Here is a 21,461-nt window from a genome sequence, read left to right on the forward strand (position 1 = left end):
ATTGTATATGCCCCGGTCAACAAGAGTGACATATACTCCATACATCAAGAATCTGACTGACTTGGTTAGGGGTGAAGTAGGCAGAAAAGATTGTAATAGATACAATGGAAAAAGCACAAATGTAATGAATAGAAAAGAACAGCTTCCCAAAATTTCTCTGCATCATTTTTAATCCATCCCCCTTGAGAGGGAGCATGGAAATGTCTTCAAACCCTGCTGCACCCTGAGGCTTGCTGGCTTTAATGCTCAACTTCCCACTGACACTCAACACATCATCCCTTTTAGGCTGTGCCTGGTTATATCTTCCCTGACCCTCTATACCCTTTTTTGCTCTTTACTGTATACTGGCTAGTGGTTTTCACTGTGACCTAAATAACACTCGAGACAATCCCCACTCCCTTCCTCGACCTGCGAGCTGTGGCTGATGCTCTCCCACACCTCAGTATAGATTGGTCTGCTCAGAAAAACGTACTAGGCGAAAGGTAGCAGTCAGGAGGAGGGGAAGCTTGATACCCGCTACAGCAGGAGCAGCTGCAACTCAGAAAAATGGAACTGGGGGCAAGCAGGGAAGAAGAGGGTTGCTTCCTGCCACTTAGCACAGAACTGCTAGAAAAAGGAGGAATTGCTTTCTAAGAGATATGTGAATAGCACTGGGAGAAAGAGGGGGAGAGATGCATTAGGAAGGCTGAGGAAGCAGGACCAGCTGATAAAGCCCTGGAAGACAGAAGGAAACCCATACAGCAAGGAAACATTCTCCTCTCCCTCCTCCTGTCCCTGTGGGAAAAGCGTTATACTGTTCAGCTGACAGAGGATATCATCCATCTCTCCCACACCTATGCTTTTGGCTGAAAAACTAGGCAGAGTATAGGGAGATATTGCACTCTCTCTACTTCATGATGGGTCCTGTGACCTGCCCAGTGCTCTGCTGCCCCATCCCACAGCCTCTTTCCATTACCTAACATACACAGAAAGGGGAGCTTTAAGTAAAGGCCAAAAACCCAGATGGGAGGAACACCTACAGCTAAACAGAAACAGCTGTCACAAAGCTCAAGCAACAAAAAGTTTCAGTTCCTGGGGGAAATACAGCTCGTACCTTATTAGAATGGAAACAGAGGAGAGGGCAAACACAACCATGTATGTTCCCTGTGGGCCAACAGGGTTTATACAGACACAAAATTAACAGAATTTAGCCAAGAAGGCCTAACTAGCACAATGCTGCTGGGAACGGAGAGGACAAGAGAGGGCCTTATAGTCTCCATGCCTCTTACCACACCTCACCCTTCTAACCTGACTTGCACACATGGATGGGGGCTCTGCTGTCCTCCTGGGCATCAGCCATGAGAGGGTCGGCAGCAGGCAGAGCTGCTTCTTCCAGCAAGTGCCCAGCAACCACCACTGCCAGGGAAGATAGTTCACTGGTCCTCCTGCTGGCGCTGTCCTTCTCCCACCTCTTCAGAGCCTCCTGCTCCCAGGCTTTTATCAGTTTGCTATCACATCAGCTGTGTCAGTCATGCTCAGCATCCTTCAGATGCCTTTCCACTTCAGCCTCTGTCATCGTCCTCCCTCTGCAGCGCTGTCTTGGCCTCTGGGTGCTCAAAGATAGTCCCATGGGGTGCATACTGCCTCCTGCCCACAGCAGCATGGGAACAAGGTGGAGGGACATCCGCCACAACTCCCTCCTTGGAGGACTCTGTGGAGGAGAGAAGAGCAAAGCCATCAGTCACCGAGTGCCTGAGAAGATACATGATTGTTTCTTGCATTCCTCCTCCTAGCCTCTGGTTTTCTTCAAACAGCCAAGGTTAAGGCCCTTGAGCACAGAGAGGGCTTCCTGTCGGTGTGTGCTCTCAACGTGCTCCAGGCCATGCTCCTGCCTGCCCAGACTGAGGAATGACGTAGGCCTGTTTGCTTGAGGGTCACACACAACAGTATGGGCTGTCCCTCCACCTGCAATCAATACTCAGAATGCCCCAACAGAAGTTTGCTGGATAAGGTTAGGACATGCCATGAGTTCAGAGCTCTGTGAGCAGCAGCAACACATAAGCAGATGTGACAGTGTCCCTTTTACCCCTACAACCGTGGGAGATGCATGGCCCCAGCTGAGTGCCCGCAGCAGGCTGTCTGCCACAACCAGGACAAGGGCAGTACTGCGCCTTGTGCCCTGTGGAGTCAAAGCCTGGCAGGTGAGACTGCACTACTGCTGCCCACTGCCAGTCCCTGGGCGAGGGTGGGACAGCCAGTGATATTTTTTGCTTATTCGTATGCAAAGCAAATTGAATATCACCACAAAACTCCATGGCTCCTCAGTTAGAGACTGCTTCATGCTCTGAATGAATGCTGCCAGCACCAGGCCATCAGCCTGCAGCTGCCTGGTGGGGGAAGGAAAGGCACTGGCACTGCTTTCTTATTGCAGAAGCCCAGAGGGGGCTGAGTTACCCCCAGGTGCTGTTCCCACAGCTGACCCCCTGCCCAGGCCGAGGCAGGCCCATGGGCAGAACCCACAGTTTCTGACACAGGTGACTGATACCTGGAAGATTTATCTCACATCTCATGGTCCCAGGGCAACTGCTTCTAAAGACAAAGTAACCCTTGCAGTCAGAACAATGATTTATACAGCTACGCTGCTGCTCTGAACCAAATACCTTAATTTCCACCAAAAATGAAGGCATTAATTAATTCACTCACAAAGTCACCATTAAAATGAGCATGGAAAATCTGTACACATACCTGGGTTTTAACCAACAGCTCTCCTGAAGCCAGCTGTGGTATGGAAAGGAGTCTGCGGATGAAAAGGGTCCATGGATGTGCTCCTGCCAGATCGTCCTGTAGGGTTCAGGGACAGCATGCATCTGTCTAGATACTGCTGCGTGGTGACCCTCAGACTTGAGCTGAAATGGGCTGCAGGCTTGGCGGTGAGCAAGTACTTGAAGATTTCTTCTAGGTTTCTGCAGTGGGCACGTCTGCTGTGCTGTTCCTTATCTCCGATTGCTGTCCTGGTCTTCATCCAGACTACCAACAAACTTTTGACTACTTCATGGGAAAGACTCAGCAGTGGCATTGTTCCCTTGTTGCCCTTCTTCCCCCACAGGCAGAAAAGGTAGGTGTCAAGATTGGCAGAAATTGAAAAGCAATGATAGTAAAGGACAATAAAAGCAATAGTGTTCAGCAATGCAGAAAAGCAACAGGGCAGATAAAGTAGGAAGGGGTGACATGTCAGAAGGAACACAGAAGGGTAAGGAAGAAGCAGCAGAAAGACAGGTATCAGTTGCAGCGAAGAGCTGAGGGCCCACAGTGGACAGCATGTGGTAGTGCAGGATTACTTGGCTCACAAGAACAGCTTCAGGATGTCCCAAGTTTGACAGCCTCCTACTGGCACATCTGGTATGTATGTGCGAGATCTCCTCATGACAGTGCAGTCCGGAATTAGCGAGCCCTGTTGGGTTACTTTTGTACAGGAGCTTCTATTAGTTTCCTCCAAAAGGAATTTAGTTCATGCACTGAAACTGCTTGGAGTACTGAATCAGCTTTTCATGAATGGAGGCAAATCAAGAAATTCACTTAAAAACTACACTACTGCTCTAATCAAATCACTAATGTAAACATAGCCACCAAGTATTATCCTGAATTATGATCATCCATTACAGGAAAAAGAATGGTCTGGAAGAACACTCTAAAAGCACAAAACCACAATTTAATGCAAAACATGGCAATGTCCCTAATGCTGCAAATGTTTGGTACAGCAGGGTTGACAGACTACTCTTAGATGTCTATGCTGAGAAGGGATGTAGCATTATTATCATAAACTTACTGGGTATGTAAGATAATCCTCCCAAAAGGGAAGTTTTGTATTACCCTACTATGGAGGATGGCTCATCATTCAAGCTGTAAGATCACCAGAAAACTAAGGCACAGAGAACTTAGAACAGTTGACAGGCTCAGTGACTCTACAGCTGAGTACCTATGCAAAATAATTGTTACAAAATCTTACTGGCCCAAATACCAATTAGTTATGCTCATTACCTCTTCCAGCTGGGAGGCGTATGTGTGTGAACAGCCGGAAGAGTGTGGTGAAAAGTATTCCCAGAGGTTTATTTTAACTAACTGTGCCTCACTCCCTAGGTCGTCCACAGTGAGTGGAGAGAGCAGCTCTTTTGGGGTGTGATTCAGGATAGCGGTGTCTGAGCACAGGAGCTTTACAGGGCTAAGGCTCATAAAGAAAGTTGCCCTTCCTTGGGGAAAATTTCACTTGTTAATGAGAATAATGAGGAGACTTCTTTCTAGAGCAAAAGATCAACTGTATGGTACGGGAAGGGGAGAACATACTTCTCTGTCATATACAGTTGGCGACTAAATTAGAGAATTATTTATATGACATTTTGTATCTCAGGTCTCCAACTCTTACAATTCCCCTTGACTATTAAGCACTCCTGAGAAGAAGAAAAAGCAAAAGTCGTACAGTGTGGTCAAAAAAATCACATGTAAGAAAAATCACATGTGCAGAGAGAGAAGTCACCTGTGGTTGCGTAGGTAAGGAAATACATAATAAAGCAAACGTGAAATCAATGGCACGGCTTTCTCCTTCTCGTCGCTCCGGTAAACCATGTCCAAAAGAGAAGCAAGAACCTTAAAAATGAAAAGAATGTCTCTTTAAACCTTTAGCTGGTATTTCTGACAAAAGGGGAAAGCATGCCATATTTTGGGCTAGAATGTGTATGCACATGGGATGGCTCAATAAAGATTTAAGCTCCCATTTAATCTACCAGGAAAACCTAATGTATTCCTCTGCTCAATAATATCAATAAACCACCGCCCCACAGATGAAAGCAGCAACTACAAAACTGTTCCTACTTACTTCTGCAAGGAGAGAAAGAGCTTGGACACTGTATATTGAAGGAGCAGAGGCAGAAACCATTGAAGACGGTGCCACTGATGTATCTAAAAGAGGCAAAATAATTTAGTTTTCCCTTCAGACAAGACATGTTTAAATTTTGCTGTTTGCTAATTTTCTTCCCAAACAGAACTGTTATTTGCATATTGGTATTACAGTGAAATGCTTCTGGGTGTGTTGCCACAATGACATACCCCATGCCCCATGCTGTTCTGTCGCATGTATTGCATGCACCTGCAATAAGTTTTCCTCTGTATTATACACAATCTGCAGATGTTTACTAAACCCGCTTAGGTTGACATTGTTATTGGAGGGTAATGCATGTTTTTGGTTTTACTTTTTGTCTGTCTTACACCCTTCTCATGCGAACTACACACAATCAAGCACCTTGTACTCTTCACTAACTTAAGCAGAAGAGAAAAAGCAGTGGAAAGTCAGACAAAACCACATTACCGTTCACATCTTCAATGTTGAAGTCATCTGGTAAAATCTGAGGCTGAGCTTTCACTTCTAAGTTCCGGCTCAGCCAGCTAGTCTGTTCCAGAGAAGAACCAGCAACAGTCCCTACAGCCTCCAAGATTTTTTGGGTTACCTCCTATAACATAACCAGACAATGTGGCATCAGATGAAAGCTATCATCACTTGGCCAATCCAGCAAAGTCCTCTTTATATGGAACATGTCAGGAAGATCAGAAGTAGGCACTTTTATCTCTTAGAAACATACATACTTCTCTGATTTAACTATCTGTGCTCTCAAGATAACTTAACTATTGCTCACTTCAAATAAGAACAGGCAAGAAAACGAGAAGCAGCAAAAACTTTAAGTTAGCTTCTCATGGAGGTTTTAGTCATGATTTTCCATGCAAGCCATTACCATTAACATACTATCAATTTGGCATCAGTCCTGCCACACTTTGCACATTAACTGTCATCTGTCAAAGACATGATCTGAATTGTTCATCCCCTCAGAAATGGCATACCAATGCCATTATTGTTTTGAACACTGTTCCTTTTTAGTCCTTTTATATTTGGAGAGCATTAAGGCAGGGTTTTATTTTATGGCAATCCATCTGTTCATATTTCAGTCTTTCTGTTAGAGGTAAGCAAGATATAGCATCAAGCTATGTGCATAGTCACACTTCAGCATATTTAATTCCCAGTGAAATGAAAAGCTGGTCACTCTAAGGAACCCAAATCCCAAGTATCCAAAGCAAAGCAGAGGTCACTTGTGAAGAGGCTATAAGATGGTAAGATGGCAAAACTGTCTTTTTATGGTCATTGTCATTTTGCTGGCCAGTCTCTGAAGCAGAAGTGGAGACTTAATTTCTCTGTTGGTGCACTGAAGTAACCGTAACACTGTCTCATCTCATAGGTAGCATTATGTTGGCTCAGAGCCAAAACCACCCATGTGGGTAGTGCTTAAACTATTCTGGTGAAATCACAGTCAGTATAGAAGGAGAATCCTGCTCTACTCCACCCCTTCTTTACATAAAGGGTGAGCTGACAGCCATTTACATTGCCAAACATAGCTATGAGCCTCAAGGATAATTACGCTACTAATTTTCCTAGATAGTGTTGAGATTTCAATACTTACGCATATGGTATGAACTCATGACATCACACTTGTGTTATGATTTAAATTCTAAGAAAAATCATAAAATTACCCAAGTAAAACAGCTTTGAAAAGTCCATTGTTACCACTGCGATTTCATGCATTTTTGCCAAAATTTTGTTGGAGACATTCTATGCATCATGTCTCTCATATTTGAGTCTCCCATCTTTACCAGACCTAAACCACAATGTGTGGATGCACATTCACACATTCTAAAAGCATAGGTGAATTCAGATACAGAGTACAGATCTGACCATCTCCACTTATACTTAGATGTACAGTGCCAGAGTTATGAACTAAAAGGTATATATGTATACACTGTACCTGCAAGTCTTTTTGGTCTTTTTTGTTTTCTAGAGTAGGTGTCCTAGTCACAAAGTCATTCAGAGTACTGTGGGAAAATCAATTCACTCTGAGTTAGTAATTGGACAGGTCTACTCAATGCATCTATAAACCTTCTTCTCTCTTACACAGTACCTGAGAAGAAGAAAGTGTCCAGGAGGAGCCAAGTTCAACTGCACAGACTCTTTGAGAAGTCCTAATAAGGACTGGAAGTTCTCCTGCAAGGCTGACACAGGCAGTCTGCCAAAAAAACAATACCAAAACACACCCAAGTCCGAAGTTAGAGATCAGGAAAAAACAAAAAACAACATACATGGGTAACTTGGTGGCCTAAAAGCTTCCATCAAGATCAGTCCTTTATATCCTGCCCCTTCCTAACTGATCCAACAACACAGTTTAAATATCCAGCAGCACAGGCAATATGTATACAGCAGTAAATCCTAGCAGCACGTGCAGTATGCCAGCCAGCACTGTAAGAGGACTGGGTCTTCAAGGGGAAGAAAAGGAATAAAGTTTATCTAACCACTCCACTGCATGCCAGCTTACTTTATATCCATAGCTTATTGCATACAGTATATTGTACAGTCTGATATATCCCAAGACTTCCATATGAGAAAAGCCAAGTATGTGAAGAAGAGTTTTGATCAAAGGAATATTTCCAATCAACTGCCTGACCCACTACAGGTCCAGCACAGACTGCAGCCATAGCAGTTTTATTGAATTTTATTGAATATTAATGAAGTTCTCTCTCCATTCATCTGGCAACACAGAACAGATAAGGAGAAAGACCATAAGAAATTATATAAGTATCTTGCTAATGAGATGTGTGAAGTATGTTGCTCTGTTAGTATGAAATGAGGCTTTCAGACTGGCATTATCAACAGAACAATGGAACATAATGTCATAGCCCAGTTATTTTGTGTCTATCTGTTACTTAACAATAGTGGCAATAATAATTTCCTACATAAAGGTGTTCTGTGACATTGTGACATGAAGATCAAAGTAAAGCAAAAAATAGTGATGCTGGCTGTTATCCTAACTAGAGTCAAACAGAAAATTCTCTTTTATAATGGCTGAATTACCTTTGAATGAAAGCATAACTGAACTGTAGCACTGGAATATCTACAAGAGAAGATTTCTGAAAAATAAAAGCAAAACTGCAGTTATTTGCCATCAGAAAAAAAAGAAGGTGCAAGCTGTTGAATACTTGTGTTCAATGGTTAACACACCCCTCTTAGAAGCCACTTGTACTCCAACAGTTGACCAACTATGATAAAACTATCTATATAGCAGTATGAGGGAAATCAGAGCTTTAATAGAGGACCCTAGTTCAGAAGCAGTCCCATTACTTTGGAATATCTGCTACAGTTTATTCAGAGCTGTAGAAGCTCCTACAATCGTGTGCATGGTAGCAAAACTGGTTTCCTTAAAAGCCAATTGGAAGATAGCACACTCAATGTGAAGTCTTTTTAACTGTTCAGATAATGGTAGAGAGCTAGAAATGCATCACTGAGTTGTGTATCTGCAGCAGCTTTACAAAAATTGTCATCATCTTCAGTACTGGAGGACTCCACACCTTTCCATTACCAGCATCTCTAGCAAAATATTCTGAAGAACTTACATTCATAGAATAGAATTATCGAATGCTTTGGAATGGAAGGGACCTTTAAAGGTCATCTAGTCCAACCCCCCTGCAATGGGCAGGGATATCTTCAACTAGATCAGGTTACTCAGAGCCCCATCCAGCCTGTCCTTGAATGGTTCCAAGGATGGGGCATCTACCACCTTGCTGGGCAACCTGTTTCAGTGTTTTACCACCCACATCATGAAAAACTTTTTCCTTGTTTTCATTCTAAATCTACCCTCCTTTGGTTTAAAACGATTACCCCTTGCCCTGTCGCAGCAGGCCTTGCTAAAAAGACTATCCCCATCTTTCTTGTAAGTCTCCTTTAAGTATTGAAAGTCTGCAATAAGGTCTCCCCAGTGTCTTTTCTTCTCCAGGCTGAACAACCCCAGCTCTTTCAGCCTTTCCTCATAGCAGAGGTGTTCCATCCCTCTGATCATTTTTGTGGCCCTCCTCTGGACCCGCTCCAACAGGTTCATGTCCTTCCTGCGCTGAGGACCCCAGAGCTGGAGGCAGCACTCCAGGTGGGGTCTCACCAGAGCAGAGTAGAGGGGCAGAATCACCTCCCTCCACCTGCTGGCCACGCTTCTTTTGATGCAGCCCAGGATATGGTTGGCTTTCTGGGCTGCGAGAGCACATTGCTGGCTCATGTCCAGCTTTTCATCTACCAGTACCCCCAAGTCCTTCTCGGCAGGGCTGCTCTCAATCCCTTCATCCCCCAGACTGTATTGATCTGGGGATTGCCCCGACCCATGTGCAGGACGTTGCACGTGGCCTTGTTGAACCTCATGAGGTTCCAACATCGATGGATCAAAACACAGAAATTCACATTATAAAACCATAACTTATTCAGGAGCAAGAGAGAATCACACATTTAAAAACAAAAACCCACAAACTTTCCTTCTAACAATATTTAGAAGACACATTGGAATAGATCCATAATAGAACATATTAAGAAAATGGAATTATCTTCATGGTTACCTCTTCGCCCTTGATTTGTGATGGTTTCTTGACTACCTCTTTGATTAGATGTAATATAGTGTCAATTTTCAATGTGTTAAGTGCACATATTAAGTCCACAAGAATAAGCTGAGATGCACTAGCCACTGGAAGAATCTGAAAAAAACAAACCAAAACAGAAGACACACCCCTCAGATCACTGTACCAGGCAAAACATGCAGTTGAAAAAACAGCTTTTTGTGTGATTATTTAAATATCAATACTTACACAAAACATAAATTAGACAAGTTAAATCAAGCATGCAACAATTTGTCATATACAGATCTTCTCCCAACACCTTCATGACAACAGCTTCATTATGCTCAAATGAAAGCAGAAAAGAAAGAGGTGTTCTACTCAGAATAAATGCTTAGTTCCAGAGAATACCACAACTCTAACCTTTCTCTGGAAATGGAGCTGATCCAAGGTCTTTAAAATTTAATTGGCAAGTTGTAATCCTAAGATTACAATCCAGTATTGAATAAAAAATGGCTATTACTATCAGACTTAAACTGCCACACTGTGCTTTTTATTTGATTACTTATTTACGTTTAACTGTAGTCCTGATGCTTTGTGGAATTACTTATAAATAAGAGCATTTCAGATTTTTCAGTGGCTTGACATTGTCAAATATAAAAAAACCCCAAAGAATCCATAAACAAGCCCAGACTTTAGAAATGATCATATAAATGTGACATTTGCCTTTACACTGGGAAACTAAGGGTGTCTTTCTTTAGTTTCACCTTGATTTTACTTTGATTCCTATGAGGTTTCTTGCTATTCCATACTGCTGCAATTGCTGCCATCAACTGGATTCCAAGTTGTGCTGTCAATGGATTCAAGAAGTCCAGTATTTTAGTTCTTAATGTCTATAGAGGGGGAAAAAAAAAAGTCTGCTAAACTTTGCAAGGCAAAGGCTATCTCATAGTCTGTAAAACATTCTTCCTTTTCCCAAGATGTTCAGAAAATACATAACAACAAAAGAATCTCTTTATATACTTGGCAGTCAGACTAGTTTTGATTATTTATTTATGAGTTAGTGTATCCTTCTTACAGATGGAAGGCACATTTGTTGGAAAACAGATTGCAAAATAGAAAAAATAACTTCTTGTGTTATATTCTCTCTTCTCCTACAGATACTTTCCACTACTATGATTAACCACTATCCACAGAAGAAGGGAAAAGTCTAGTATTTTTACTTCTTCAGGTACATGTTCTACTGTCTGCGGAAGGTGCAGACAATTCAGAGGCGGTTGGCTCTACAGCAGCTCTTAACAGGAGCTCACAGAAAAAGCAAAACATTAAACAGATCAGGTAAAGGTGCCGATGGGCAAAAAGAACAGGGAAAAAATCTACTTTTGTAGGTAGGTACTGTGCAAGTGTGAAGCTCCTGAAAGTTCTTCAGAAATTCTTTGTGGCCCAGTATCATTCTGGGAATGACAAAACTGTTCCTATGAACTCTATGTAAAATACACTGGTGAGGGAGGGGATGATAAGGATGATGAGATACGCAGCAGTTTAAAAGAACTCCTACTTTGGTTGCTTTAAAGTAGACTGAAGAAGAGCCTTTAGTTGTTCCAAAGAAGTCAGTTGGTCTTTTTTGAGAGTCTTCCCTCTTTATAATGCTCCAAAGAAGGGACATGGTATTAATAATGCGAGGCAATTCTTCCAAAATGGCATTCCTAGCATTTCTCAGGTTTGCAGGTTCAGCTAAACATGATGACTAGAAAAAAACAAAAATATAAATATTAAAATACATTATATTATGCACCACAGAGTGACTGCTCTTATTCTGTAAGTAGAAGAATTATAGTCAACTTTTGTAAGGACAACTTTAAAAATAATTCAACCATTCTATTTCTGAAATACAGTGCTGCTATTAGAGTCTACTGAATTTGCTGTTCATTATTGTGGCACAGAGAGAATTGATTTGTCTAGGAAATTGTTAGGATTTGTTGATCTTCTGACAAATGTTATAGGAATAAAAATTATAGAGAACACATCAGCATGTTATCAACTCAAAAGAAAATAGAAAACTTTGTTAATGACAGAGCAACTGTAGACAAGCTACACAGGACTAATATTTGCGTGACCAAGATCATCATGAACATCTGCTTAAAATTAACTTTCCTGTCTTCAAATAAAAAAATAAAGTTCAGTCCCCCTCCCTTGTACTTTTACTTAGTTTACTTCTTTTGGTGTGCTATGAGGCTTCTCTAAGGTTATCTTCTCATATGAGTGCCGCTTTACTACTTATATTCACCTCTGAATGAAAAGGGGATGCGTACTTTGACGAACTGGTGTTGAGGTGTCAAGTGAGTGGTAGGCATTAAGCACTTACCTTTTTAGTTTGGTAAGGGTGATCCAGAAGGCAGAAGTGACCAATGGTTGTCAGACCTTCCAAAAGGGTTAGTGGGTAATCAGGTGTAACATTTTCTCTTTTAGAAGTTAAGCTTTGTAGGGGCAAAAAAAAAAAAAAGAAAAAAAAAAGTTAACAGGCCAAGTGGTATTTCCTTGATTAAAAATTCCAGTAGAAATCCATTTCTGTTCAATGGTTAAAAGAATACTGGAATGACCAGACAGGACTATCAAATCAAAACATTCACAGACTATGCTTGGACAACCCTGTTTCCTTGTCTAGATCTTTTAGAATATTATTCCCCACCTGACCATAAATCTTTCACGTCTAATTATTTTTCCCTAGTCCTTTCACTTACTGCCTGTTCTGAATAGTGTCACTGTATTTTTCTTCTCCAGGGTGTCTCTCCCCACTTAGTCCCCCAAAATCTTTAGTTTTTTTCAAAACTGGGAACTTCTTGTTACTCGGATGGCAGGGAGAAGGGGACAGGAAGTATCACAGCTGCTGGTCATTCTTGCAGCAAGGCTCACTGCAGTTGCAACAATACTGCCTCCACCACACCTGGGCTCAAGGGACAGATGCCTGCATGTGCAGCAGGGTTTGAGGATCAAACTCTGGGAGCCACAATGCTAAACCAGTAAATTACTATGCACTACACTCTAGTATGAGGAACTGAAAAAAGATTCAGCACAACAAATCCCACACTGCAGACTCTTCTTACCTTGCAGATGTTTTTGCAGATGTCTTCACAGCTTCATTTTCATACTGTTTGACAAGCTCATCCAGGTTTTTACATATCTGTACAACAAATGGTGCCACAGTCCAGCCTAAAGACTTCCCAAAATAGGGCAGGGAACATGTGACTAAGCCTACCCAAGTGGGATGCATCCCATAGCCATACTCTGGTTGCAAACCTCTAACCACAGCAGAGACGAATAATCCTTGTGAAGTTATTGGGTGCGGATAGACATATTGCATTGCACCAATAGCCTGCTGGAAATTAAGAGCCTGCTGCCATTCCTTAGAGAGGTCTGGCTGATTCTCCTGCTCCTCATGAGTCTGTCCAAGATGGTGCTCCAAGACAATCAATACCTGCAAGAGCTTCAGCAACTCAATCTGGAGTGGGTGTTCGCTCCAGATTTGATCATGCCCAAAATTGATTAAGCTCTCTTCAAAGAGTTCTTCGTCAGGAACCTTATTAACTCCATCTGCCATAAGCAGTTCATACCGTTTCTGACTTGTATACATAGATGCAGACAAAGAAAGAAGAACAAACTCCTGAATTTTGCATCTCCCTAGCAAATTGCGTATGAACTCTATGTTCTTATTCTCTGGTGCCTTTGCCATGGTAGCTAGCTGGGTCATCATTCTAATCAGGACTTCCACACTTTTTACCTGAACATCTCTGTTGCCAAGCACATCTCTGTGTGTGACCTTCAAGTAGCATGGATAATACGAGCGCAGGAAACTGAGACAGAGGTAAGTAAGCAATTCTATTAGAAGAGAATGGGGACACATGGTTGGGGACTGAGTCTGAAGCTTGCCATAAAAACTCTGCCCTACAAGAGCTTCCTGATGGCGAGCTAAGAGATTGTAAATAAGATTTAAATGTGCTGTGGAGCTGGTATCCATGCTTGTACTAGCTACAGCTTCAATAAATTCTTTAGGGTTTGTTTTAAGCACTGCCTCCAGAACAGAAAAAGCATACAATACCCTCTTAGAATCATAAGGCTGCAAATATAGCAGCATGTGTTTGAACAGAGCCTCAATCATCTCCTGTTTTTCCTTCTGCTGCTTGAGCAACCTAGAATGGGTAATTTCCTGGAGCTCCAAGTCCACCTCTTCATCACTTGACAGAGACTCTGATGCTTGAGTCCTCTCAGAGTCAGCACGCACAAGGTTTAGCGCTACACTGGATTTGGAGCTTTCAGGAAGGAAGGCATTGAGAGAACTCACATGGTTTGTGGTCTCTTTGCCATCGGTTGCAGCACTGTCATTGTCCTCATTGCTCACTTCTTGCAGCTCCAGAGAAGGAGAAAAAGAGGATGTATTTTCACTGTCATGGCCTGTGCTGGTGTCTGCTGATTCTGTGTGCTCACTATTATCTTGGTCACCATCTGCTTCATGTGAAGTTACTGGATTACAAGAGCCATCATTTTCAGAGTGTTCAGTTTTTAACTCTGGCTTCTCTGGATCCTTTTCTACTTCTGCCCAAATTGCTTCTCTATCCACAGTAGTAAACTGGCTCAATGGAAGGTTTTCCTCGGAATTGCTCTCAGAGATGCCAGACTCTTTCAAAGAGGCCTTTTTCTTGTAAAACCAATCACGTATATCTTCTGAAAAAAAAAAATTTTTTTTTTTTAAAAAGAGCATATAATAGTTTATTTCACACAACATGCTTTATATTGACTAAATCATTGTAAAAAAAAAAAAAGGGTTAAAAAGCTACTCTGCTCTAGTCTACTATTAATTGTAACAAGTGAAGCTAAAAAAAATGGGTTAAGGCAAGAATGATCTTTTTTTTTTTTTTAAAGTGGTAGAGCAGTCCTAACCTACTGTAAGGGCAAGAGAATAGGATCAAAACATAAAGCACACGCTGTTTCTCTTACACTATGACTCCTTAGATGTGACAATTTTTTTTCATGCTTCCTGAGCATAAAATGTTTGTTGAGATCAGGACAGAAATGAGGAGGATAGCAACAGAGGAGGTTGTGGTTTTTTATTTTTTTTTTTTAAAGAGCTAATGTTTTCCTTGATTACATGCTGTGGAACAAGGAAGAAATACATTAGCTCTGTGTTTGTATAGCATCTAATAAACAGGTCCCTTTGGATGCTATAAATGTCCGTCATCTAACTATTTGCCAATCAAGACAGAAAAACAATTATGCAAGCCGACAGCTAAGCTAACAGTAATGAGACAGACATGTGACACGGAAGTTTCTTTACACAAAACTACTGGACCCTTCTCCACTGTCTTCCTGCTCTGCTCCAGTAAAAAACCTTGGCTGCTTGGGCCAAATGGTGCAGAGTGTCTCATATCTATACCACTCCCAGCAATCCCAAACCTGAACAGACTGCCAGCCTGTGCAGGACTCCGCACTTGGAGTGAATCCTGGCTCCATACCTGTCTCAGTCTTCCTCAGCTGCTCCCCACAGGTCTCTGTCACACTTGTCTGTTTCACATTTGACACACAGATCATATGTGGTTCACAATGGTTCTCATTACAGGTCTTAAAATGGACATCCTCCAGCTGTCAAATTTAGCCTGTCAAGGTAAAGACACCCTGCTACATTCCTAAATTTGGGTGGCTGGAGGTCATCTTCAATTCCAAACATGTTTCTCTGCTTCTACATCTTAGCTCTGGGATACCTCAAGACATATGCCAAAAGGGCTCAGCTCTCCTCTTGAATCAAGATGGATCTTCTTTGCACAAAGACACCTTAATTTTTAGAAGCTAGCAGAATTATTTGTGTGTGTGTGTGTGTGTGTGTGTGGTGTGCCCTAAACAGCAAGATATTCCTCACAACCTTTCTGATTATTTCACCATGATGCTGAGGGAATCATTAACAAAAAATATTCTGAATAAAGAAACCTGGTATGAGGGTGCATGGTGTGCTGGGGCAAGACTGGGCGGAGAGAGGGAGATTTGCCTGTCCATCCTGCCTACTGGAACAGTTCCTGGACTGACATAGTCACCAAACTGCTCCTGGATTTCATTTGGTTGCAGACCTAGTTTTGCTCGAGAAGGGATCCTTTGAACAGTGAACACACATGCAGTGTGGATCATCTGGGAATGGCAATGAGATGTGTGGGACAAGATCCCAGAGCAAAGCAGGGAGCAATCCAAACCAACAGTGTAGGTGCAGTCACTGTAATAGAAATGATCATTAGGCCTTCCACTAGCATGACTTACTCCTGAACTCTGTTTTAGGCATCACTAGAGGTACTTGGATGCGGAGGAATCTATGGAACTGATACAAGACAGCTCAGGGTAATAGGATGCCATTGCACTTCAGAGACTACCTTCAGTAGGTGTTCAGGAGTATGCAATGCTATGTTAGCACTTACAGTTTCAGTCCAAGAACAGTTTTACCTGCTGAATTTTTCTGTTTGATGTAGTGGATGGACGTGCGCTGTGTCTTTGGATGAAGCAGCAGCAGCAGGACTGGTTCAAGAATCCGTGCAACATCATTAAGTGAAAGAGCACGGATCAGCCAGCCCTGTGCTGCAGCACCAATTGCGCCATCTGAACAATTGAGACTGTCCAGTACCACAAACAGAGACCTGAGTGGAGAAATCAGAACGAAGAAGTACAATTGAAATCCCTAAAAAAGTTAACGCAAACAACAAAACAGTGGCAGGGAACAGACACAGTGCATGTTCAAGTTAGCACCAGCCAATGGCTCGTGTCTGCTAACAATAGCTTGATCATGCACGTTTTCCTGAGTTGAGGTCAAGTACACATGCGTTTGTAGAAGCAAGGCCATACATATACTCACACTCTAGAAGAGCAGCATATTTTAAAGTTCTTTCACATATTTATTTAGAAAGACTCTTAATGCTTTTGTCTCATTTTATACAAAGGTTATGATCTCATAAATAAGAAGTAAAACTAAAATAAGATAATTTTTTTTTTTGCACAAGTAGCTGGTTCTATTTTCATTGGGAAAAAATCTAACCCACTCCAAGATAAAAAAATGTCTGCTATGCAAAAACTTGTCTGCAAGCTACTCTTAATATATGAAGCTCTTTCTATTTTTACAGAAACTTCCTTCACACAAGAAAGTGCACCACGCACAGAGTGCTTTGCAAAGGTAATAGTGCACAAAAGTTGAAGATCTTCCTTTTGCTCATTTTTTGTTCTCTCTACAGAGAACTTTTTCCCACCTCAGAAAAAAGAACAGAACAAAGCATGATATAGTTAAACATATAAATGTAAGTCTAAGCCAGTGGAAATAGAAAATACCTATCAAAGGACCGATTGTGAGAAGTCACTCTGCTGCCTTGGATCTCTCTGGTCAGATGCCACATGACAGAGAATCTGAACAGTGCTTCCAGCCTTGTCCCCTTTGCAAGGAAACAAGACAGATAGATACATTTTTTTTGCAGCAAGTATCTCCGAGTAAAGTTTTAGTGATTTTTAAACCTCTAGAAGATCAACAGTTATTGTGTAGATGACTGCTAATCCTTCTCAGGTAGTTTGAGAGCACTTTTGTATTTTGCAATAGACTAAACCAAAATGCCATGTGTCCATGAATTCACAACCAAAACTTAACAGCCACAGTGTTTGTAGGAGAAAAAAAAGACATGCCAATACACCAAAAACATATTTCAGGACTCTCGTGTATAAACATTTTAGTCTTGGTTTGGTGTTAGGGAGGTTTAAAAGCTGGATGACAAATGGGAAGACATTGGTATATTAGATAGTGTTTATTATTGGTAATTTTGTTTGAAAGCTTTTAAAAGATTTCCAAACTTTTAAGTTTCGAAATTGCAAAAACAAAGATATGAAAAAAATACCGAAGACTGAAGGTGGCTGTTTTAAGTTTTATTGTGCAATGCACTTCTCACAAATGTAGTGTAAGCTATTAAAGAACTGTTCTGTCATTAAACTGGGCAAGTAAAATAATTAATAACTGGCTCACTTAAAATACAGCTTACTTATTATGAGAACTAAATTCTAAGGTGGACACAAGGTCAACATTATGTTGACATACACTTACAAGGTAATAAAGTCTTTTGTTGTTGGAATATGAAGCTTACAAAATCAACAGAAAATAAAATTATTCTAGAGTTGTTGGTGGAGCTGGGTCAGTTTGGAAATACTGACAAAAACTGCAAGTTTTTAGATACTACATGATTTGGTCTGAAACTGAAAAAGCTCCAGCATTGACTGATAAGAGTTCGCATCCAGGGATTAAGTTTAGCAGTAGTCCCATGATGAATAAATCCCAGGGAACTGTAAAGGTGTGGACAGAGTCTGTCAGACTCCTGGAAGACAAAGGGTCCATGAGAGTGAAGACGTGGGGTGGAAGGGCACTAGGGGCAGTCTGGGAAGCACTGGAACAACTCTACAGTGATGAAGGGGCTTCAGTGAATACAGGACTTACTTTATCACGATCCAGAAGTGCATGGCAGATAATGTCTTCGCAGATATTTGCTGATGGTGCCAAGCAGTGCAGCCTGTAGAACAGTTCCACACAGGCAATATGATGCTCCCGTGTCTCTTTGTTCAGCTGATTCCAGAGCACACAGGCTACTCTCTAGGCAAAATTAACAACAATTTAATAATAATAATAATAATAATAGTAGTAGTAGTAGTAGTAGTAGTAGTAGTAGTAGTAGTAAGCCATTTCTTCCCTGACTTAACAGCTTTCCATTGCATAAATGCCTTCTACTACCAAAAAGGATTTCCAAATCGTCTTAGTTTAGCAAAGAGCAAGAATTCAGGTCACACACTCAGACCTAAAGGAATGCAACTTTCCTACCCTAGTAGGACAGGTAATTCAAATGTACGTGCACCAGAAGTTAAGAAAAGCATTTCTGCTTCTATTTTCTGGTTCAAAACTTAACAGACTATATATGTGTCAGGCACAGCAATTGGAAACACAGTAATTAAAAAAAAAGATCTTGGAACCAACCCTCATACTAACACTAATATCAATAAATGGTCAGGAGAAGGAAAGCATTTCTGAAATATATATATACACTCAAAACAAGGAGGATGGAATGTTTTCATTATTATTCACCCACCAACATTTTCTCTTATATGAAAACTTAGAGTGGTATCAAAGTTCTCTAAAGTGTAGCTTTCAAGCTTATGAAATCAAACCCTTCAAGTCAGAAATCAACCATACCTACCACCCAGGAATTTGGGCACAAAAACAACTAGGAATTTGAAAATAACCTGCCACTTTTGAACATCCTGTTGGGAAGCACATGAAGAAGAATGCAATTGCTTTCAAATGCTTGTGGAGGCAAAAAACGGCAGCGTGTCCTTGTAACACAGACATGGTGCCCCCAAACATCCATGCAAATAGCATTTGCTTTCCCACCCTGTCCTTAGAGGTTCAGTGTAGTTGGGCGGTAAAAAAGAAAAAGAAAATTGACACCTGGTAGAAATCTGTTTTCTCTGAGATGATCTTTAGAACTCCAGGAGCAATGGGAGGAAGGGTGACCATCTGTAGCTTTCCAAAGAAGGGGTTGTGGCCAGACACTTTGTACCGCTTCATTCTGTCTTCTATCACAAGTGCCAGTGACTGGGAATGGTTGATCACCTCCAGCAGTGTGAAGATGGACACGTTCTGAACATAGCAGTCATTCACACAACAGCATATTGTCATTAAGGACTTCAGCCACAGAGGGAAGCTGGCATCACTACCTCCTCAGAAGTGAGAAAAAAGTTTTTGAATAATCTCAAGGTTATGGTCATATTTTCAAGAATTCTTCAATCTAGCTCACAGGACCAAGAGACAAAAATGACTGCCCAAATCCAACTGTCATGCTATCATCAAGTCACTTACTTCAGAAGGGACTTGCTTCCAAGCAAGTTAGGTTCTTTTCCCTATTTCTCCCAGCAGAAAGCTCTTGCAGGACCTCAGTAACCTAGTAACTAGTGGATTTCTGCTTTCCAGTTTATGTTTATTCACATCTAGTTTTCACAGTTGCTTTTTTCCAGCTGTCATTGCCAAAAACAACAACAGAGGTCTGCTGATCCAAGGATGCTCTTTCGGGTAGCATTGAGGCGTATAATTTCAGAAACCATTGAGCACACAAGGAACTGATATGGCTAACATCAAGTCAAGCCATCTTTGCCTCTCCTGAGTGAATAATCAGATAGATTTTTATTAAGGCTTGACTAGAGACAGTCTGAAGTATGAGTTCACACCTCTGGCTTCAAAACCAAATGTTTTAACTGCTTTACTACCACAACAAAATGACCGCTCTTCCTTCTCCACATCAGACAACTTATGTATCACATTCAACCCAGACCTTCACTATCAGAGGTTCTCTCCCTTTGGCTTTAAACCTTACTGTATTCTCCAGGGTGTGCAGTTGAAAAGAATTTTGAAAATAAACTTCTATAATCCTAGGACGATATTCCAAAGAAGCACAATTATGAAAGCAAGGCTTGTAAGTTCAGCTACATTGCTGACCACATGGAAGGCACTGCAAATATGCAAAAGTGTCCATGTCAGGCAGAGAGCTCACCCATGTAGATGATGGGCTTTGCTAAGGAAGACAGCAGAAATTTGTAGTGAGGTGAGGAAGAGAACCCAATCCAGTTTCCCACCTCTCCATTCACTATAAAACCTATCTTGTCAACTAGCCTTCAGGCCAATAATTGCTTGTGCTAAAGCTAATGAACTTGAAATCCCAGAACAAACAGGCCCTCCAATTATACAAGATTATTCTTATATGTTAGCTTACATCAGACTCCTTTGAATTCTGAGGGTTAGGGAAAGAGCTGTTTTTGCTTCTGTTATGGTTTAGAGGTCCAGTTTTCCATCTACACTTTCTACATTTCCATCTTTTTTTTTTTGGGAGACACGCACACACACGGATTGGGGAGGATGGATTTCCTGAAAATCCTGAACCATGCCACAAGGCTCTACAGGCCAGAAGGTCTTTACATCCCTTCAGCTACAAGTTTTGTAGTGAAAGTTTTCAAAAGAATGTGAATTTAAAAAGCTTGGTAAAAATTGTCCCTTAGCTGCAAGACACAAACCACATGCTGATGCGGGTAAGTCTTTAATTCACATGCAACTTGCCTTCAGCCCTGTCAAAAGGCATTACTACTGGCCCTGGTCACATGTCTTTTAAATAGCCAAGTTCACACTGCTATTTGCATCCTCAAACACTCAAGTTGCCCAGGAAAGGAATCTTTTCTTACCAGGAACCTGAAACAGAGAGAGATACAACTGTTCTGTCTCCTCCTCTGAAAGATAGACTGGGAATGTGGTACAATCCAACAAAAGGTGACAAGCTGCAGCAAAAGCTTCCTTGCAGTCACCTCTAAGGGGTCCCAAGACAAGCATCACTTGTTCTAAGTCCCACTCTTCTTCCTCCTTTTCCTTTTTATTACCAGAGGTGTGGTCAGAAGGAAGAGGATTAGAGCTCTTGTTCTTGAATGGTGACCCTCGAACTGAGAACAAGTCTGAAAGCATTTGTTTAAACTGAGGTACAGTGATTTGTTTTGCATCCCATGGGCTCTTTTTCTTGCTAGTACTTTCAGGTAATCTGTAGCCATTCTCTTTTTTCTCTTTTCTACTCATATTCATTGCTGAGCTGCTTTCGTTACTTGTTTCTTGAAATTGCACCCCAAAAATGTATTTACTGGAAAACTTGCCAACCAGCTCTTGAATGCAATACAAAGTCTTCTGAATGCTCCCCCCTTTCTTCCAGACATCATCTCTCTCAAGGGTCACAGTTGGCACCCCCAAGTGCTGAGAGAGCTCTGGGGAGGAGGTGCTTAGACCAATGCCACTGTCTTCTGACTTCAGAGGAGGGAACGGAGTCTCATCCTCATCCTGCAGCACAGACTTAGTCTCCAAGGTTATGTCCACATTTTCCTTTTTCACTGGGCTCTGAAACAGAAATGTTAATGTGGTTAATGTGCCACCACGTAGATCATCTTAA

General features: G+C 41.6%; 1 protein-coding gene across 4 annotated transcripts in view; it reads right to left on the bottom strand.

Moving 5' to 3' along the window:
* Positions 1 to 21,461, bottom strand: part of DOP1B (DOP1 leucine zipper like protein B) — a 63,851-nt gene that overhangs the window by 9,334 nt on the left and 33,056 nt on the right. For 2 of the 4 annotated variants that reach the window (XM_082331632.1, XM_082331631.1), the window contains exons 14-29: positions 20,716 to 21,409; positions 18,935 to 19,206; positions 17,933 to 18,085; positions 16,789 to 16,889; positions 15,916 to 16,106; positions 12,543 to 14,157; positions 11,804 to 11,915; positions 10,997 to 11,185; positions 10,206 to 10,331; positions 9,445 to 9,579; positions 7,922 to 7,977; positions 6,975 to 7,079; positions 6,822 to 6,888; positions 5,339 to 5,480; positions 4,850 to 4,932; positions 4,511 to 4,620 (exon numbers count right to left, since the gene is read on the bottom strand). In XM_082331632.1, the coding sequence (XP_082187758.1) occupies positions 4,511 to 4,620; positions 4,850 to 4,932; positions 5,339 to 5,480; positions 6,822 to 6,888; positions 6,975 to 7,079; positions 7,922 to 7,977; positions 9,445 to 9,579; positions 10,206 to 10,331; positions 10,997 to 11,185; positions 11,804 to 11,915; positions 12,543 to 14,157; positions 15,916 to 16,106; positions 16,789 to 16,889; positions 17,933 to 18,085; positions 18,935 to 19,206; positions 20,716 to 21,409 (4,151 nt within the window). The remainder of the gene's footprint in view (positions 1 to 4,510; positions 4,621 to 4,849; positions 4,933 to 5,338; positions 5,481 to 6,821; positions 6,889 to 6,974; positions 7,080 to 7,921; positions 7,978 to 9,444; positions 9,580 to 10,205; positions 10,332 to 10,996; positions 11,186 to 11,803; positions 11,916 to 12,542; positions 14,158 to 15,915; positions 16,107 to 16,788; positions 16,890 to 17,932; positions 18,086 to 18,934; positions 19,207 to 20,715; positions 21,410 to 21,461) is intronic. The other 2 variants (XM_082331633.1, XM_082331634.1) reach the window with 2 other exon arrangements.

The sequence above is a fragment of the Platalea leucorodia genome (assembly GCF_965183815.1).
Source record: "Platalea leucorodia genome assembly, chromosome: 2".
Taxonomy (NCBI): Eukaryota; Metazoa; Chordata; class Aves; order Pelecaniformes; family Threskiornithidae; genus Platalea; species Platalea leucorodia.